Source organism: Epinephelus moara, chromosome 13 (genome assembly GCF_006386435.1).
Source record: "Epinephelus moara isolate mb chromosome 13, YSFRI_EMoa_1.0, whole genome shotgun sequence".
Classification (NCBI taxonomy): domain Eukaryota; kingdom Metazoa; phylum Chordata; class Actinopteri; order Perciformes; family Serranidae; genus Epinephelus; species Epinephelus moara.
The window spans coordinates 7952788-7973776 of record NC_065518.1 but is presented as its reverse complement, the minus strand read 5'-3'; the positions used below and the strand labels follow the sequence as shown (position 1 = coordinate 7973776).

Below are 20989 nucleotides of genomic sequence, written 5' to 3'. Positions count from 1 at the left end.
CTCCATCGTATTTGCTAGAAACAATGGCTTTAACAAGTGCTGCTGGAGCCACAACACCTCGGCTTGTCGCAAAGTCAGGTAGTAGGAGTCGTGTGTGGAGAGGGTTAAAGTTAAAGTTTGAAACAGTTTTAATAAAGTAGTGAATTTAGAAATACATGAGTTCTATTTTTTGATTTTTATCGTGGTATCGAATGAGTATTGAGAATCGTGGAAATTCACTGGTGTTGATATCAACTACTGAAATTCTGGTATTGTGACAAACCTACTAAGAACTGATTAAACCTGTTGGATGAGAGGCGAAATGTCTTTAAGAGACTCAAGTCCAGTTGTCTATGATACAGTACTTAAGATTGCAGTACGTCAGAATGATGCCAACGACAAAGTAACTGATAACTTGACAATGACCAGTCGATAGTGGATCAGTGATAAAGATGATGTTGTCAAGGAATCTCAATAAAGGTCAAACCTGATGAAGTGAAAATTAAATCAAAATAATATCTGAGGGTTACTTAAAATATTCTGTCACTATTTGAAACAGACATCTATAAAAGAAACAAATATGAATTGAATGTAGTAAGAAGAATCACTAGTTGTAGTTACTGCACTCTGTCTTTGGATTGCCTATACGTCTTTTTAAGGTCATACAAAGGCAGAGTTTTTGGCATAAAAATCACGATTCTACCTTTAACACACAAGAAACTTTGAAGCCCTTCGTCTCACTGTGGTTGCCTTTGTAGGGCAGAACAGACTCTGATGTGTAAAACTGGTGAAGTTCACCTTTTAAACTACTCAGCATAAACATAAAGTAACATTGTGAGTAAAATTCAACCATTAAAAATTGAGCATTTCCAGGAATGAGCACCATGTTTTGGACAAACTGGTGCTCAGACTTTGGTTCAAAGGCCAACAGATGTGTGACGATGTAAAATACATGAGGGTATACTATGCAGGAGTTGTTGGCTAAACAGCATCAACAGCAACAATGAAAGGCAACTTCAGCTTTGTGCAGTTGGTGTTTGGCCTTGCAATTTCCGCAGCTTCCTCTTGGATGCCTGGTGCTTAAAGTCTGGTCGCTAAGTCCCGAGCCTACCTTTGTGCTGCCCAGGAACGCCCTGAACACAACAAAGAAGAAAATATAGAAAGCAATCTGGTCTCACTCCCAACTTGTCAAATACTGATGCTTAACAGTAGCCTTCGGTGTCAGATACCGACGCAGCGAGGCACCCTTTAGTGGTGTTAAGAAATGCATCAGGTAGCTGCATTTTTTGATGCTCTGAGCAACTGCTGTAGTATGAAGAGCAAGAAAGTCCAAATAGGGTAAGCAGGAACTCTGGACTTTCACCCATGAGACTGTTGTTTGTGTCCAACATGAAACCAAACCTTTTGGTTTCATGTTGGACAAGAGGGTTCCTGGTTTGAACCCTTGGTGGGGGAGCCCTTCTGTGAGGAGTTTGCATGTTCTCTCTGTGTCAGCGTGGGTTTTCTCCAGGCGCTCCAGCTTCCTCCCACAGTCCAAAGACATGCAGGTTAATTGGTGACTCTAAATTGGCTGTAGGTGTGAATGTGAGTGTGAATGGTTGTCTGTCTCTATGTGTCAGCCCTGTGATAGTCTGGTGACCTGTCCAGGGTGAACCCTGCCTCTCGCCCAGTGTCAGCTGGCATAGGCTCCAGCCCCCCCACGACCCCTAACAGGATAAGTGGTTACGGAAAATGAGCAAACTAACTATGCTAGTGACATATGTGACATTACTTTACTTTAAAAAAAATCCATGTTATTTTAAGCCAAGCCATTTCTTTTCTAAACCTAACCACGTACTTTTTGTTGACTTTTAAACCTAAAAAACCCCAAAAGTTTTTTACCTACACGCCAAGTTTAGCTTGAAAGGACAGAATGCATTTAACAAGCGTGAACCGACACTCTGTCCCTGAGCATCCAAAACTGTTGCTGTATGTGTAACTGGAGTGTCATAGTTTGATGCCAAGGGCAACTGACCAAGTGTCGGTATTTGAGGAGTTGGGAGTCACGATGTGCTGGAAAACACGGGCAGTGTCTCTGCAGATAAAGGCATCACCACACACTTGTAGTTAGTCATAAGTGATGATTGAGAGGGATGACATTGTTTGATAAAATCCTGCATAGTATATCTTTAACGATATCATGAAATCCGATGCAACAACACCTTTGATTTAAACATTAATAGCTTTAAAAATGCAGTGTATTCTGGAGTTGTATTGAATTGCATCATATTGCACAGAAGCTTGTCGACACACTGGAGGTATATGTTTGTTTTGTGGACCAAAATCATCCAAAATAAGAAAATGACGTCTGTATGTTAGATCCAAATAATCATTAAAATAAATGACTGACATGCAGGGCGTGTTTCAGTTGGTAACCATTTATAAATATGTTCTTTTTTTTGTTTCCTCCAATACATATGTTTGACTGTACAGATTACAATCAGTTATCATGAGATAAAAACACATTCTTTTTTATTGTTTTTAATTAAACTTTTTATCACAGCGATCTGAAAGCTCACATTTACAGACAAGAGAACTCTGCTCAGCAAGCAAATACATTAAAATAAAAGAAAAGAAAACCTTTTGCTTTTTGTCTGGTGAGGTTGAAGGGAAAATGATAAGGACAGTTCAGGGGGGGAGAGCGGTCTCCTTATCTTGATCCGAGCGTCGCGCGTGTCGCACACCAGAGTCAGAACACTGCTATACATGTTTCCGCTTGAGCTCATGGAAAGAATAGAACATGCATCGGACTATTTACAGCAAACTAATATACATAGACAGCTTGAAACCATACACCCTCGAATGTCCTCAACCTAGAAGTCTTCTTAAATTAAGTATAATACAGTTTATACCTTCATTTCTGTAAAGATAAGTAGGGCATCTCTCTGGTAGCAGGTGAAACTGAGAATGAACTCTTTAGATATTCTTTATCAGAGAAACCAAAATAAAACGTTACAGACAAATGGTCCGTAACTTTTCCCACATATACAAATAACTTGAATATTCTTCCACTTTCTCGATCACCCCAAACTCCAAATATGGAGTTTCTGAGCACTGAACCTCAGTCACACTTTTTTTTGTTGCAGTAGATTTGACTTAATTTCAAGATGTGTGCAAGACCAGTGGATTAGACTGGCTCCTTTAGAGATAGAGGACTTTAATGGATATTTTCTAATGATGTGGAATACTTAAATATGATCTTGCTTCACTCACAAACCCGCGCTGGACCCGAAGTGGAACATCTGAGTCAGTATATACAACTTGTGCTAGAAAGTCTATACATCTTCACCGGTTTAAAAACATTGTTTGCTCTTCATATTGTCATTCATCGCTGCTTTTGTAAATCATATAATAATAGTGTCTATGATAGTCTCACCGGTCGGAGGTCTGCCTGATCACACGCCCACTTTCTCCAGATTCAACAACCGTTAACAACAAAAGTAAGTAAAATACATAAAGTGCACCCTTAGTTAAGAACTTAACAGGCATTTTTAGTGCAGAAGAAGTGGCGGAATAAAAATGCATCGTGGGTAAAAAGAAACGAGGTGATGCAGGAGAGAGGGAAACGTCTGTAACAGTGGTCGTGTATGCATTTGCTTGCTTTTAATCGCTGAGCACTATCCATGTTAACCCATCACTAGCATATGTACGCTCTCTGTTAGGAACACGCAGCGTAATCACCCGCGGAGGAGGGACAAAGGCGAACTTTGATGCTCGTGCGCCACGTGATGAAGTCACTCATCATCTGACCCGCAAGATTCCTGGAGCTGGAGATTCAAATTACAAACAAGGCCAGATTTTTGTTCAACTTGACTTCCATGAGTTGACTCAAAAACAATCCTATGAGCTTGTACAAAGCTACAGCAACTGATGTTGTTTGATTAAGCTAGTATTCAAAGTTGTTTACTGACAGGGAGCAGGTCCAATATGTCAGACTACGTGTAGAGATTGCAGCCTTGACACTACAGCAGAGATTCTCAACTTGCTTTCCCCGAGGGCCACTTTTGCAAAAATGACAGGAGGCCAGTAAATAAACATTAACAATATTTATCAGTATATATAATAAATGAATTGCCTGATTTCAACTAGGGCTGAATGTGTTACTCTGATTGTTTGATCTGCTGTACCTCAGCACAATCCACACGGCAATTAGTTGCCATCTTTGCTTATCTGCTTCAGTGACGGTATTTTATTTTTTGTTTTTTGCATTTTCTTAAAATTGACTCATTTTTTTTGCTTGAATTCCACATTGTTTTGAATCCAGGATCAACTGTGTAAAAGTCTTTGTAACTTTGTTTTGAAAAGCGCTTTATAAGTAGTTTATTATTATTATAATAAATCGAAATATTATAGAAATCACAATACTGCCAAGTGTAATATCCGAATCTTGGGAGCTGCAATTTCTGATAAAGGTAAAATGTGTCACAACATCCCGTAATCATATTCCAGATGTAAAGGAACATGCTTATTAGGCACAGACCCCAGAAAATAAAATCACATCATTTTTTAAAAGTGAAAATCAGATGCAAAAATTGCTATTACCGCTAAAATCGTGACTCAAATCGCAGTATCTGTCAAAATAATAAAACTATATATGTTTTTTGCATATGGTGCAGCCCTGTTTAATCTTTTAATGTTTGCTGTCCTCACTCATCTTTACTTCTTTGCTAAAAGGCAAATCCAGTCGCAGCACGGCTCAGGTGTACGCAGGGGTGGGCTTAGTCCGGATGTCTGCTGGGGGGTCTAGAGGTTCCTCCCCTGGCACTTTACCAAAATAAAGCTTGATTTTTAAGCTTTTCCGTGCACTCTGGTGCCTTATTTACATTCAGAGTACAAAAAAAATTCCCAGTGTGAATTAGAAAGTGGTTGGCGGGCCACCCGGCACGCTGTGGTGGCCTGAAGTTAAGTATCACTGCATGAATGCTTATCATGAGGTCTGTGATACAGGAAATATAGAAAATCATAGTTTACGTATTTACGTAGTTTTCAAAAATGATTTAATGAACAAAAGAAGATGCAAAATAGGTGTAAGCATCATTTTTAACTCTGACAAAAGCATTTTAATTCCAGCTAAACTTTTGAAGCACTCTGTGGTACTTTGTGTAAGATCTGAATTCTCGTGTGTTTATTAACGTAGAGCTAAAAATAATTAATCTATAGCTCGGTTGACAGGAAATAAACTGGCCAGACTTTCTGATGGTAACCTTACATTTGAAGCCTCCGCTCTCAGACTGCGGGAATCATACCGGACATATTGTTTCTATTTTCCGACATTTTACAGAAAAAACATTGCAGATTAATTGATAAACCTGCTAGTTACGTCCTTCACATCGTTTAGGACCTACTGCATCTTCTAGCATTAAACCACGACAGAATCCTTTTTATTTCGACACATTAGAGGTAATTACGTCATTCAAAGTTGGTCGATGTCCCTCGTTCCTCGCCCTGATCGGTTTCCACATCCATATGACTAGCAGTGGGACACAAAGGCAGGGTTAACAGAATACAATTCAAACGCAAACTATGTTTTCTTTCTATGTACAATATATAACTTAATTATAAATATTGTCATTTTTCTCTAAGTACTGAGTTTTGTTGAGCCATTTGTATTTTCTGAGCAATGTACAGTATTGAACATATAATATTGTATTACATAGAATAGAGCCTACTAGCAACCTTGGTTAAGAGCACACTTTGAAAGAACAGAAGATGGATACAGAGTCCACGAGTCGAGTCCGATGGTTAGTACTTTCACTCTCACAGTCCCACCTGTCGTGTTCACCTGTGGGAACTTTGTGCCACACAACATTCTGGAAGTGCACCGGTCTTTGATTCAGTATGAGATCAGAACTGAGGACCCTCCTGTTGTCCCACCTGTGTGCAGAATATGATAATGAAATAATCGCTTTCACTGTTAGTTATGTTTCTCATATAAGATAATGTCTAATACCCTAAGTGTGTGTGTGCCGGCTGAGTGGGTTTCTCTCTGGTGAGTTCTTTAAGATGAGTCCGTCCATGTCACATACACAAGGGGTCAGCAGCATCTGCTGTCGAGCTAAATATTTTCCTCCTCTCACTCCCACTGACAAGCCCAGTCCGACCAACCAATCACAGGCAGGCCATCACACGTTTGACTCCACAAATGGTCTCTTTGGTTTGATGGGGGAGGTGGGGCCTTGGGTCCGGGAGTCACGCGAGAGCTGGCGATACATGTTGTCCTGGTAGGCCTGTGCCACGGGCAGAGTCCTCGCCACCTTCACATCCGGATAGGTGGGCACCTGGCTGACCCGCTCCAGGATGTCCCCACTGCCGCGGGAGCCGTTGGCCAGCTTGCCCAGCGAGGGGGGCTGCGTCTGGGTGTAGTAGTCCTCCTCCAACAGGTGTCCGTTCTGGGCGTTGTTAGTCTTGTTGTAGTAGGCGATGTTGCCCAGCGAGGCGGGGGGGCTGTAGGTGGAGCCTTGCTGGACCAGCTGGCCAGGCGAGGTGGGGCTGATAGCGGAGTCCATGGACGTCATGGCCCTGGACCGCGAGGGCTGATGCAGGTACTGCTGAGTCCGCGCCGTCTTGTCTATGATGCCCATGAAGGGCGTGTTCCGAGAGCGTGTGGTCTCGCCTGGATACAGCCCCCCGCCGCCTTGAGAGGGAGAGATTGGGGAGATGTCATCACAGGAGCGCTCGTATGTGGCTTGCAGGGGGATCTCCATCTGCTGAATGGAAGAGGACGGCCTGAAGCCCGGCGCTAAATTGGAGGTGGATCCAGTTGAGATATTGTTGCTGGACGGGGAGAATCGAAGGCCTACGCTCTGTGAGTGGATGAGAGGCCTCGGGGTGGGCACGTGCTGCTTCATCTCAGTAGTATTGGCACTGACGGGGCGTCTCACCATGTGGGGGATCTCGGGAGAACCCAGCTGGCAGGGGGGCATGGCATTGGCTCGCTCCAGTACGTGTTCGGAGACTGGATAATAGGCGGCTGACTGGCTGCGGCTTATCTGGGGCGTCTGGCTGTAACGGATGCCCCCCGGGCCCCCGCTGCTGGCGCGGTAGGCAGAGGAGGGGCGCTGGGGTAGCTCATCCTTCAACAGGCCCGACTCCATAACCCCTCCTCGGCCGCCGTGCTGACAGAGGGCCCCAGAGCTGAGGCTGGCCTGCACCTGGGGCATGGACCGTCCATCCAAGGAGGGCTGGTACACCAGCCGGCTCTCGACATCCACCGAACCCCCCTGGTAGCGACCACTCATGGAGTGTCCCATCTGGCCGCTGTAGAGGCTGTTGCCCATCACGTTGCTGGGCTGGTTTGTGCGGACTATTTGGGCTATAGAAGGCTGAAGACGAAGGCCTTGGGCTTGGTGGTGCTGCGAGGACAGAGACTGCTGCGAGCTCAGCTGGAACGAACGCTGGCTGCTCATCTTGGAGAGGGGGGATTTGGGTCGGCCGGGGAGCTGCTCTGTCTGGTAGCGCACAGGTGACCCGGACTGGGACCTGTACAGACAAACACTCTCTACTGGTGGACTGGCTCTGTACTGAGCTGCCCGACGTAAAGGAGAAGGCGGTGGGCTCTGGTGATCCATCCCCTGACCTCCACTACCCATAGAAGGCGGGCTGAAGCCGTAGGACGACTGGTGCACCGGGGAGGTATGAGGCGGGCTGTGTCGATAGTGATTCTGATGCGTCGGGGAGAGGGAGGGCGATGTGGGCTGGTACGAGCCGCGGGTTGGAGAGGACATGGAGGAAGAGGTGGGGTGATATTCGTAGGGCTGGCCCATGGGCGAACCTCCCGCTAAGTAGATCTGATCTGGATGTGTTGGGGACAGCGGTGGGCTCTGGATGATGGGAAGGCTGGAGGGGTTGGTGAGAGACTCGGGTGGGGGCAGACCCACAGACATGGCCTCCAGCTCCTGCTCCAGGTAGTCCTCGTCCTCAAACAGGTCCTGGACAGGCTCCATGTCCTCCAGACGGGGCTCTGGGGGAGGGGGGAGAGGCATGGACAGGGACAGGGACTCCTCGTCTTCTGGGGGAGGTGTAGGAGGAGGGGAGGGAGGAGGCTCCAGCTCCAGGTCCTGCTGCTGGTGCTCCTCCTGGTTGAGCTGGTGATACTCCTCCTCCACCCTCTGGAGCAGCCGCTGGATCTCTCGGTTGTTGGGGCACTGCTTCATGGCTTCATTCAGGTCCTCTAAGGCTTCAGGAAATTGTCTGGAAACAAGAGATTGATTTTTAATTTTGGGGAAAAGTCAACATAGCTGCAGAGACAATTTAAAATGCATATCAAAGAGTATCTCACTCTATGATGTGTAGAGAGATAAAAGGAGCGTACCTGCTGCTACGCTTGGCGCGTGCTCTGGCATAGTATGCCTCATACGATTTTGGTTTCAGTTCGAGTGCCTTGGTAGCAAATTCCTCAGCCATCCCAAAGTCCTGCAGAGATTGAGCAACATCCAACACATATCAAGACAAAGGGAAACACAGCTGGCAGCATCATCGTCATTATGTTCGACATATGATACAATGTGGTTTGGTTATTTAGTACAACAGACATCTCAGAAGTCAATCTGAAACACGTCTGCTTTGGCATCTTCCACCAGCCGCTCAGGCCTCAGACTTACGTTCATTTTCCTCCGACATCGGGACAGGTTGAGGAAGAGCGATACTTTGAGTTCCCTGAATGTCTTGAGGTCCTCGCTGAAGCCTTCGCGTGGAAACTTTTTGAGGGCATATTGATAACGCTGCGCTGCCTCCTTCACCTTCCCCTTCTGTTGGACAAACAGAGAGAAGTCAGGTTATCGTCATGACGTAGTGAAATATAATCTGAAAACCTTGCACAATATAAACCAGAGCCAGACATAAAGATACATTTATCATTTGTTCTCAATCAAAGCTCATTGTCTTGTTTTCACTGTAGATTAACGTTGTTATTTACAATATAATATCTACAAACAACTGAATGTATTTTGTTTGGGAAACTACAGGACAGATACAGTAAAATCCCACACGTGCACTAACACGTATAAAACTAAGAGCTTTAATTTTCTACTTTCTACAAAACATATATTATTCTGAAGAAAATATATAATTTATGTCAAGTGACACTGACTGTATAGAGAACTAAAAATGTCTTTATAAATAAATAAATACAGGAATAAATAAATGAAATAATAAATGTCGAAATAAATAAACCCATGCATAAAATTATAAATAAAAGAACACATAAATAAATGGATGCGGACATAAACATGGAAATAAATAAATAAAAACATGCATGCATTATACAAATCAATATAGAATAAACATATAAATAAATAAATAAATAAATAAATAAACACTGAATCTATATGGAAATAAATAGATAAATGCTTCAATAAGTGAATAAAAAAATGCTGAAGTAAATATGGAAATAAATAAATAAAAACATGCATAAATAAATAAAAGAATAAACAAATATGTGCTGAAATAAATATGGAGATAAATAGATATATAAATCATATTTTATTTTTCATTTAACAAATACATTAAATGATTGAAATAAATAAATAAATAAATATAGACATAAAAAGATAAATAAATAAGTAAATAAATTCATAAAATTAATTATAAAAAATAAAATAAAAATAAAATAAATGTTTGAATAAATATGGACATAAATAGATACATAAATAAATAAAAGTTGATAATTAGAAAATAATAAAAATGAAATAAAATAATAAAAAATTAATAATCTTAATTTTTTTCCCCCCAATTTTTGTACAACTACATTTATCTGTCTCTGTATTTCTGTCCGTATCTTAATGAGGTCCTAACCTCTGCTTTTCTTTAATTTTTTTATTTACGTATATATTTTAGCATTTATTTATTTAATTATTTATTACTGTATTTACTTATTGATAATTATGTCTTTTTTTCGTCCTTCATATGACCCAAGTCTATATTGCTCACAACAGGTAGAAACAGGATCAGTACACAGTCCTTGCTGAGAAAGAAATTTATACTGAATTGGTATTTTTATTTTCATATTTCACATTCATCACATCACAGATCACACAGATATCTGTGATTCATCCAGTGAAACCTGAGCTGTTGTCTGACCTTGTAGAAACTGTCCCCCTCCTCGATGAGTTTGCTGAGTAAGATGATCATGATGTCGGGTTTGGAGGTGGCCATGGCCCACGTGGCTGGACCTGGGTAACACAGGAAGGAACAGATGAAAACAAAAAGCGCAGTGAGAAAGACACACAGCAATAAGCAGCAGAGGAGGAAGGAGGGAGCGACTGGGAGTCACACTACACACAACAATAATAACAGGGATGAGACAACAGCCAAAATGGGGAAATGGAGGAGAAAAGACAGGCAATCCACTGCAGAGAAAAGATTACAAAGATCTGCTCTGACACCTTGAGAACACTGTGACCTCGCTATGGGACGTCAGGCCTGGGTCAAATACTATCTGCCGATAATTATGTGTTACTTTAATCCTGCTGGGGGTCGAGTTTGCTGAATTAGAGTGCAGAATGAGCACATTTCAAACGGTTTTCAAATGGCTGATTAACTGCAGCAATTATCTGCAAATACGTTTTAACCCAGGCCGAGTAGATGTACAGAAAAACAAACAAAAAAAACGCTGTCATGTTTTTGTAGAGACACATTTTCTGTCTTGTCAAGAAGTGCAGATGTACAGTAATTCTTTGTACTAGTGACTGATTCAGGGATGTGATCGAGAGCAGCAGGAAAAACTTGTGTCGTGTATTTAAAAACGAAAAGAGGAAAAAAAGACACTTAATCCCTGCAGACTGCTTTGTGACTGAAAAAAAATCAAACTGAAACTGTCTTTTTCTGTATCTGCGCAACAGCAATCCTTGACACATGTACACACACCACAGAGATGAGAAGGAAGGGGATCTTGCACAAGGAGACACAGGGCAGGTACGATAAACAAAAGAGGCAAGCAGGAGGGGTGTAACGGAGCTCTGCAGGCTGTCCTCTGAGCTGGTGGGGGTGGTGGTGGGGGTGGTGGAGGTGAGGGTAGGAATGCTGCTGACTGGCCTAGCTGACACTGAGGAAACGTCTGGAAGATGAGCGATGCACAGTACAGTGGTTTATCACCTCAGTCTGTGGTGGCGGTGGTACAGAGGAGTTACAAAGACATGCATTTTCCGCTAAATCACGACCACGCAAAGTGCTACTGAGGGGGCTCCCCGTCATGCATCTGTGGGATGGAAGGTCAACACCTCGATACGACGTCACAGGCTGGAGGCCGGGCATGCTGTCATTAACCACTCGGATGTTAGCATCTACCTCTAGGGCAATCCCGACTGCATCACTGTCAGTGCTAATACCTTTTGCATGTTATTATTTGTCAGTTTGAGAAGGTAGCTAAGCTGGCCTGCCGACACTTAGGACGACACAGACAACACAGAGAGAGGAGATAGAGCTGTCAAAATGCCTGGTGGGGTGAGAAGTCGACAGCCTTGGCTTTACCTCGGGGCCGACTGGGCAGCGTCTGACATCCTGGGGCCGGAGAGAGAGGCGGGGGATGGGTGGGGAGACAAGAGGAGGGAGGGGGGGGGTAGAAGGAGGAGGTCATGAGCAAGGAAGGGAGTGTGAGTGGGAGGGCAGAGCGAGGGAGGGAGGGGAGGGGAAGAATTGCCAGAGAAAACAGATAGAAACAGCGAGAAAGAGGAAGAGAAGTGATGGCAGTGGTGGAGGAGGAGGAGAAGTGAGAAAAAGGAACACAAAAAAAGCAGCAGTGAGAAGCGGAGATAAGTGCCTGAGCAAAAGAAAAAGGAGAAAAAAGGATACCGAAAAGAAACAAGCGCTAATAACAACCTGTCTCTGAGCAACCGCAGAGGAATAGAGCGAGAGGATGTGATTGAGAGAGAACCGGGGAGATAGCGTGAGCGGTAGGTAGAGACAAACAGACAGAGAGAGAGAAAGAGAAAAAGCAAAACAACACAGCGGCAGCAGTAGTACAATAAAAAGAAACACACATCAGAGCCATAAATAGCTGAGGAGAAGCAGCACGATGCGGCAGTAGGGGGGCGGATGACATACAGTAGCAGGAAGTGGTTTAAGCTACATGGAGACACGAACCTGAATCCATGGCTTATTGCGGTACAATACTACAGCGCTCTATAATGACCAGCAGGAAGTGTGTACTTTAAAGAAAGGGCATCTCTGGATTCTCCCTTTCATGCAGCTCATGCTTGAACTCCAATGCATGACCTTTTCAACAAAAATACAATCTCAAATTGTATCTCATCTCCACGGCAGGCAAATAACCCTCTCTCATGGCGCTACAGGACAAAGATGCTGCACTTAGAAGACATCCTCTGTGAGCTAAACAGTCGCCTCTTTACTCCGCCAACCCGCTCTTACCTATCTTGGCTCCTTTCTTGAGCAGGGCAACCACCACCGACGTGTTTCTGCAGCCCACCGCCCTGTCCAGAGGACGCATCCCGCTGTAGTCTACGTGCTCTATCATGGCGCCGTGGTCAACCAAGAACTGGACCTGAAGAGAGAGAGACATGGTGTGAAAGGCTGGGAAAAAATCTGTCTGTATAGTGAAGGTCAAACAAAATAGCCAGCCCTTTTCAGTCATAAACTCGTACCACTTCAGAGTCGCCGTAGAAGGCAGCCAGGTCGAGGGGCGTGCGTCCGTTCTTGTCAGCGTGGTCGGTGGCGGCTCCGCTCTCCACCAGGCAGCGCACGACAGGTAAGTGTCCTTTGAGACAGGCCCAGCTCAGAGCGGTCAGACCCTCCTTGTCCATCAGAGACAGAGAGGCTCCTGGGAAGAGGCACAGGCGGCAGTGAGACGCAGCCAGGCGTCTTTCACTCCGAATCCTTTTCACAACTAACTGCTTAATTCATTTCTGATGGATTTTTAAAATCTGCTGCTGATTTAATTTGGCTGTAATTATCGTAAACAACATTTGAAAACTGTAATTACGCTCGTTTTTATTGGTGCAGTGGCTGTGATTTTTTTTTTTCTGTGAAGGACTGCAGCGTTTAGATGAGTGTGAGAAGAGGAAACACCCGGGTATATCGAGTGCTCCTGTAGGAGGGCTTTGAATGCCAAAGATCATGACAAATGGCTGCACATATTTATTGCCTTAGCTATCAATTTACTAAACATCTGTTGAGATATCTTGTGCAGTATTTATTCTAGTAGATCCTCATATTTATGCTTCAGAGGTTCTACTTGTACTTTGGTCTCAGCTGTGTCAAAAAATGCTCTCTTGCTATACGCAGAAAGCCCTAACCAACCAAAAATGTATTGTAAACCCATGTTTTAAAATTCTGCGATTGCTGCAGCCTGGTTTCATTGTAGCTTTTCCTTGGGGGTAGAAACAGCTGTTTGCCGACAATCAGCTGCTGCTGCTGTTTGACGCAGCGCTCTCCATCAGCCGCTCTTCTCCTGCGCTCTCTGCCTGGTTACTCAATGTCATCACTTCTCATCTTATTTTGCCGCTTGGTCAAAAGCCCCATTGCAGCAGTAAACATCCGACACAGAGCCATTAATCTCACACTGAAATTGCTTGACTCTGTTATTAAACCAGTTAATAACCGTTGGGTAACGCTAGCCATGTGATGCTAACAGTTAGTTCTGTCACTGTGTGTGTGACTCTAATAGTCTCATGATAAGCAGACAGAGAGAGGGAGGCTGAGCGACTCAATACGCTGCACGCAGCTCTACAATAAAACAAGATTTCATTTGTTTTCAATTGTAAAAATTGTGTTAAAGTTGCGGTGATCGAACAGAACTGCAAGGTCGAATGGCTGAACTTGTCTCATCCTGGAGGAACTGCTCAGTCCCTTTACCTTGAGATAGTAAAAACTCCACAGTCCCCAGGTGTCCCTCCGAGGCGGCCATCATTAGAGGAGTGCGACCCTGCTTGTCAGCCAGGTTGACATCTGCGCCATGTGTGAGGAGGAGGTCCACGATCTAAAACGCCCAAATACAGAACTCGTGTCATCATATCACATCATCGTCATCATATAACAGCAACTGGATGTGATAAAAAGTTAAGTTAAAAAAGTGACGCTACTTTTTATTAAACCAAAAGAGAATTAAGTGAAAATGGTTTGAAAATTTTTTAATAAAAAATGAAAATTAGTTCCAAGAGCATAATTGCCACATCTGTACAGCATTTTAGAGTAAACTGGGAAAACAAGATGTATGTCTGGTGTCCACTCAAATGCAAAACAGGATGTCTGCAGGTATCAGACACAATTTTTATTAGTTTTTACAAAATAAATAAATAAATAAATGAATAAATAAGATCCTCCGTGTCCATGATCGTCTCTCAAGACCACAAAGGTCCCCGTGATCTCCAACCATGACCCCTGGAAATCCAGAGCCCCAGCAGGGAGGGAGAAATCGTCCAGTCTATATTTTATGCTTTTTAAGACCTTTTGAAGGCAGTTTTTAACCAAATTTAAGACTGGTTTTTGGACAAATCATCTTATTCAAGGACTTGTTTCGACAAAAAGAAATTAGATAAAATGTTACTTTACAAGTTCATATTTTAGACCTTTAGACCTTTACTCCTTGAAGACTTCTTAAGAACCTGCACACACCCTACAAGGTACAAAGGTAAGCACTAACCTGCCAGTGTCCCTGTCGGACGGCGCTGAACAGCGGAACGATGCCTCGTCTGTTGGGCTGAGCCACGGCCGCCCCCTGCTCCAGTAACAGACGACAGACCTCCAGCTTCCCCCGACCGGAGGCTGCGGTCAGAGCTGCACAAACACACAATGGATCAGTGGATGAGATGAGGAGAAGCAGAAGTGAATGTGGAGGACAGAAATCATTTAGCGCAGACATGATTTTTGTTGGTGATTAAGTCATTATTAACCTGCAGTAACTGATTTGTTTGGCCACTTGGGGGCAGTGGAAACACGTGACATATCATCACCTTTTACATGGCAAACAGCAGTTATGGAGCAACATGTTCATTCATCTGGAGTCATGTTTGTGTTCACATGATGAACGATGACAAGCAAATATTTAGTTTTTTATCAACGCCTGAAGGAAGTATCTTAATAGCTGCTAAATGTTTTCACCTGCAAGTCGCTATCTGTGTCTGGGCATGTAATGTGGGCGGGGTTTACAGAGCCTCTTCACCTTCTGTGGCTGAAAACACTGCTATGAGAATGAAGCAGAACATTAAAGTTTTGGTTCTGACAGCTGAACGATGAGCTGAAATTCACTGTAAAGCTCTGCAAAGCTGAGAGGAGCTGTCGATATGGGTCATGACTGTCTGTAGGTTCATATATTGATACATGCTGTTGTAAAAACATCAATTAGAGGAGAGGAGAGGAGAGGAGAGAGGAAGAGAAGGGAGGAAGAGAAGCCCATCGAGATTTTGCTGACACGAAGGCCTTTGAAAAGACATCTTCTCAAACGTAATGATTATAATTGGAATAATTTAAGCAGAGTGAACAAATCTCTTTAAGCAGAGTAGAAGCAGGCCCAGAGGGGCTGACCGCAGTTTCAACTATAGCCTGACACATACTGGATTTCTTAGACTGATACCGATACATCAGCCGACAGCAATTTCCTTTAATACATAACACAGACAAACAAACTTTGAACAAATCCCTTAGATTTGTTTGTTTAAAAAAGACTGTATAAAGGTGCCACTGCTTTGTGGACTTCTGTTTTGAAGCCTTGAGTTCGGTATCTTGGTCTTTTAGAGCCAGAAGTAATCACTACTCTGAGTACAACTAATTCTACTCTGGGGGACATTTAATAGACCAGAGGTGGATGATCTTAGGGATCATGAGGGAACGTATTTGACCAACATATCAGATAAACAGTCAGGTGTAAGTCCATCAAGAGATTTATAAGCTAAACGCAAAATTGAATTTTAAAATGAAAAGTTACGTGTTTGCGATGTTTAGTCATGGTGAGTAGACGTGCTGCTTGAGATAAAACTTTTTCAGTGTCTTCTTTAAATAAAAGAGGTTGCACACGGGCAGTGTTTCTACGATGGAAATGTTTGTCACTTGGGGTTGAGGGACGATATTTGGACGAGAGGGTGGAGCTGTGGTGATGTCTCTCAGGCAGCCACGCCCTTAATGATGCGTAACTTTAAGCCTTAATAACATTTTAATGGGTGATTTATATAAACCCCTCCCATACAGTTGTCATGAACAGGGAAATTAGCTATAGAGACCAAAACTGTTTTCGTACCGGGCTGTAAACATAATTATTTCTGCTTAAAGTTGGGTATTTTAACATGGGGGTATATGAGGATAAATTTTTTTGGAGTCAGCCTCAAGTGGCCATTCAAGGAACTGCAGTTTTTTTTTGTTTTTTTTTTGCACTTCCGTGTTGGCTTCATTTTTCAGCCCCGGATATTGCCGCACAAGTTGGACCAAGAAACAAAGCGGGACATTTGACAGTTGAAAAAAAAAAAGTGAAACCTGATTTAGCATTTATTGCTTGTCGGCAGGGGTGTAAGAAGTACTTGGATCTTTAACTCAAGTAAAAGTAGTGTAGAAATACTCTGCTACAAGTAAACGTCCTGCATTCAAAAGTTAGCTTAAGTAGAAAAGTATAAGTATCAAAATATATTTAGAGTACCAAAAATAAAAGTGCTCATTATGAAATATGGCCCATTTAATAAAAAATAAAAATAAAAGTTAAAATAAAAATAACAATAAAAATAAAATAAAAGTTAAAATAAATAAATAAAAATAAATAATAATAATAATAGTTGCAGCTGGTTAGGATGGATCTGATTATAATTTCTTTAAATACTGATGGGTATCTGAACCTATAATACTTGATTGTTGATTTATATTTTATATTAAAAACTGAAATTTGCAAAGTGACTTACGTTATATAATAAATCTAGTGAAGTATAAAGAACAATATTTGCCTGTAAGATGCAGTGGAGTAGACACATGAAGTTGCCTAAAAGGGAAATTCAAGTAAACTGTACTTAACTACAGTACTTGAATAAACGTACTTCTTACTACTGCTTGTTGACCGATGCATTCACGGGTACTGATATATCCTCAATGAGATATCAGCTAATTTATCGGTGTAGCTTTAGTTTGAACCTATTTATCCTTTGCTGGAAGAACACTCTGATATACACAGTTCAGTGAGTACATCTGAACATACATACTCTCCCTCTGGCTGTTAATGTATTTTCAGTTGACCTATCCAGTAACACTGGGATTAAAAATCATCTTCCAGAACAACTGTTATCCTCCTGATCTCTTATAAACAATGAAACCACAGCTGAGTGAGTACAAGTCCTCCTCTTGAGCTGACAGGGAGAAGCAGCTCTCTAACACACTGCAGCGGGGGAATAAGGCTCGCAACGAGGTTTCATAGCTTTAGGTTACAATGATGCATTACATTTCTCAACACCCTGCCATGGGGCAATCACACTAGTCTTTTCTAAGCACCCTGGAGCACACTCATCCCTCCTCCTCCCTCTCCTCCTCCTCTGGGTGAGCCCAGCCCTGTCTGTGCTCCAATGACACCACTGCACTGCCATCAGTATCTGACGCAGCAGCAGCAGCAGCAGCAGCAGCAGCAGCAGCAGCAGCAGACACACAAGAACCATCTCTCATATCCGCACTGCAGCGCTCTGCCTCGCAGTGACACACAGATAAACCCTCTCACAAAACACCTTAAAAATATTGTTTAACATGTGTACGTCTCACAAACTGCTTCATTATCTTTACATTGTGTTCAGAGACTTCACAGCCACATGAACCATTAACATTCACAGTCATGTGTCTGGGTTTTAAGAGTGTAACGTGTATCTAAAGTAGGTGTTCCCACCTGTCTCCCCCCACAGGGTGTCAAAGTTATTGATTTGAGCACGCTCCACCTCCTCTTCATCTTTCTCTGGCAGGTCCAGCAGGTAGGACACAATCTGAAGGGGGACAAGATTCAATGTGACAATGATTAATGTCCAAGTTTATTCTAAACAGACAGAGATAAGATAAATGATGTAAAATAAAACCATGTTCTTGAATAACTTTAAAGGTCCAGTGGAGGATTTAGTGAGATATATTGGCAGAAATGGAATATCATACAATAAGTATGTTTTCTTTAGTGTATAATCACATGAAAATAAGAATTGTTGTGTTTTTGCTACCTTAGAATGAGCCGTTTATATCTACATAGGGAGTGGGTTCTTGTCTACAGTAGCCCAGAAGAGACAGACCAAACACTGGCTCTAGATAGGGTCAAGGTCACCCACCGTAGTTTTAGTTCTTCCGCCAAAAAAACATTTTTTTTTTTTTAAAAATGTGCAACTGCTTTATTCGATGCTTTTAATGGTTTAAATCACCAGGTCCATTTGACCGCTACGGATAATTCGGCTCCTGCTATAAACCTCCTGAAAGTCTGGATCTGAAGTTATCAAAGGAATCAGCTGAACACACATTAGCAGCTGCTAGGTTAGCCGCCCTTATCCGACATGTCAAACAGCTTCGGAGAAACTGCTTCATTCTGGGTTTTTTATTGGTTTTAATCACCTGGTTCGTTTGTTTCAGAGAGGAAGAGACCTCTGCAGATAATTCCATTTCCAGTAAAACAATGAACACTGGAGGAATTCTAACTGGGTGAAGCTTCAGCTGATTGCAATCTGCCATCCTCACCTCTAGTTGCTGCCTAATCCCGCTAAATCAATCTCACACACTGGACCTTCAAAGGCTGAAATTGAAATGACTGACAGTCGTCATTAGCAGCTACATCGACCACCACACCTCAGTCAATCAGCTGTTGGAACAAAGTTGTCATTGATTTAGTCTCTTTCAGAGCCGAAGTAGGATTTACCACAGACGGATCATTTAAACGTGGTTCCCCTCTCATTTCATTCGGCCTCTCCTCGTTTCTTTTCCCTCCATCATACTCTCGCTGTTTCCGCTGCCTCCTTCACTCTTCCTCAAATTCAAATCAGTGTCACTTTAGTGGTCCGCAAAGAGCTTTTTTTTACATCTCCAAAGTGCTTTCTGTCTCAACCTGTTTGACTATTTCCCCATCTGATTCTGTCTCACCTCACACTCTGAACATTAGTCACGTTTAGTTTGTTTTGAAAAATAAATTGCAGTAAAAAATGTGACAAAATGCAAAATGTACAGCAGGCCTATTTAACTGGCGGCCCACAGGCCAACTCCGGCTCGCTGATCAGTTCTTGTTTACAAATAAATAACATCTAAAAGCTGAAAAAGATAAAAATCATGCGAATAACTGACACTGTGTCACAATATGCCTCTGTGTACTTAGTCTAATTGCCTCTGAACGCTAAAACCCAGCAGTGAGTTTAAAAAGCATGTTTTCTTTTTTAAATAACTGCCAAATTTACGCCCTGTCACAGAATTCCAACTTTTGTTAGTGGTCCTTGAACACATCTTGTGTGACAAATGCTTCCATCAGGAAACCAAATCTTAGCTTATATCGTTAATTGCTTTATTTTACATTGTCTCTTTCAAAATTTTGCCAAAAATAAGCTGTTTGCAGCAAATAGATCCTGTAAAAAACATTAAATTCTGCGCTCCTCAGCACAACTGGGAAACCATGAATAATTTGCATGAGACCAACAGTCACGTGACAAATATTCAGCGAAATTTCAGGCCTAAGGGAGGTTGTAAAAATGTAAACGGTAAATGTAAATTGCAATGTAGGGAAATCAAAGTTTTGAAAATGTGGTGACGTGTTGTGTCGACTGTCCACACATGATGAGAATAACAGTGCACAGGAATGTCCGGCCCCACGTATGTTCGTAGCTTTCTGAAAATGAGCCTCTGATTAATACAGTTAAACAGCACTGCTGCACAGTATCACAAAGACGCACTTCTCTGCAGTGAGCCGAACATTTCAACTCGTGTTTACAGAGTGAAAACAGTTGAAGGAGATGCAGAGACAATTCAGCCGTAGTGGCTTCCTTGCCTTCGGCTCAAACACTAATCATCATCAGCGTTTTAGTGCTGTCTGCTTCTTCTTGCGTCCTCTTTTTCTTCCTGGGAACAGGACTTCAGCGGCTGTTCTGGTGTTAAAAATGTCTGACATACTGCAGTGCATAGGGACAGTGGTGGAATAAGGGTTAGAGAGGCGAGCTTGTTACCGGCAGGATAAATCTGGGTGTGAAAATTGAAAAAGCAGCGCGCTGAGGTGTCTTTGAGCACCCCGACTGCTCCAGTGGAGCTGCTTAGTGGCAAGCAGATTGGACTGTGGTTGAATTGGGCCGCTTCCAGGTGTGTATGTGTGTAACTGTGCTAATGTGATCTGGGGTGCTGCTGCAAAAAAGAGGCTTCTGCTCCCTGAAATCTCTCTGGAAAAATAAAGCTCAAATGAGAAACTGTGACTTCCTGTTGCATTACTAAATCTCTTTCACTTATATATAACCTATAACCTCGGGGTGATCGTGGTGCACAAAGCCACAGAATATCTTTTAATGAGTAAATCTGGCTTTTTTAAAATATAATTTTTCTCTGCAGCTTCAGAGCCGAGCAAAATCTACCTCAACACATGTTGATCTGTTAAAACGAGAAACAACAAAAAAGCAAAAGTGTCATTATCAGTGTCGGAGTTAAAGACACCGGAGAGCATGATACTCAGACCGTGACTTCTCCTCCCTCCCTGCCGTACCTCTGTGTATCCCATACTGGCTGCAGCGATGAGGGCCTGCTGGACTGCGTGGCTCTTGGTGAAGGACGCCTGTTGTTGGGTTTGAGGCGACTGCTGCTGCTGCGACCCCATGCACCAGTCACACTGGATGAGGTACTTCACCACCTCCATGTGGCCTCTCAAGGCCGCATGAACCAGGGCACACTGGCCGTTCTTATCCAGGTGGTCCACCTGTAAACAGGACGCAGAGTTGTTCGGGAAAACCAGTTAGTGAGGACAATTTATATCCAGTTATCAAGACATGGAAAAGATCTTCTAATGAAAATCCAGAAAAACAGACGCGCTCAATCGCAGCCTTGATCACACACTCTCCACGCTTCACAC

General features: G+C 42.9%; 1 protein-coding gene across 14 annotated transcripts in view; it reads right to left on the bottom strand.

Annotated features, from left to right (window-relative positions):
* Positions 1 to 1614: 1614 nt before the first annotated feature.
* tanc2b (tetratricopeptide repeat, ankyrin repeat and coiled-coil containing 2b) overlaps positions 1615 to 20989 on the bottom strand; it is a 253724-nt gene continuing 234349 nt past the window's right edge. For 12 of the 14 annotated variants that reach the window (XM_050059794.1, XM_050059793.1, XM_050059797.1 and 9 more), the window contains 11 exons: positions 20627 to 20836; positions 17813 to 17906; positions 14612 to 14745; positions 13825 to 13948; positions 12615 to 12790; positions 12382 to 12514; positions 11485 to 11514; positions 10096 to 10187; positions 8619 to 8765; positions 8330 to 8430; positions 1615 to 8208 (listed from right to left, as the gene is read on the bottom strand). In XM_050059794.1, the coding sequence (XP_049915751.1) occupies positions 6141 to 8208; positions 8330 to 8430; positions 8619 to 8765; positions 10096 to 10187; positions 11485 to 11514; positions 12382 to 12514; positions 12615 to 12790; positions 13825 to 13948; positions 14612 to 14745; positions 17813 to 17906; positions 20627 to 20836 (3309 nt within the window). In that variant the 3' untranslated portion in view covers positions 1615 to 6140. The remainder of the gene's footprint in view (positions 8209 to 8329; positions 8431 to 8618; positions 8766 to 10095; positions 10188 to 11484; positions 11515 to 12381; positions 12515 to 12614; positions 12791 to 13824; positions 13949 to 14611; positions 14746 to 17812; positions 17907 to 20626; positions 20837 to 20989) is intronic. The other 2 variants (XM_050059796.1, XM_050059798.1) reach the window with 1 other exon arrangement.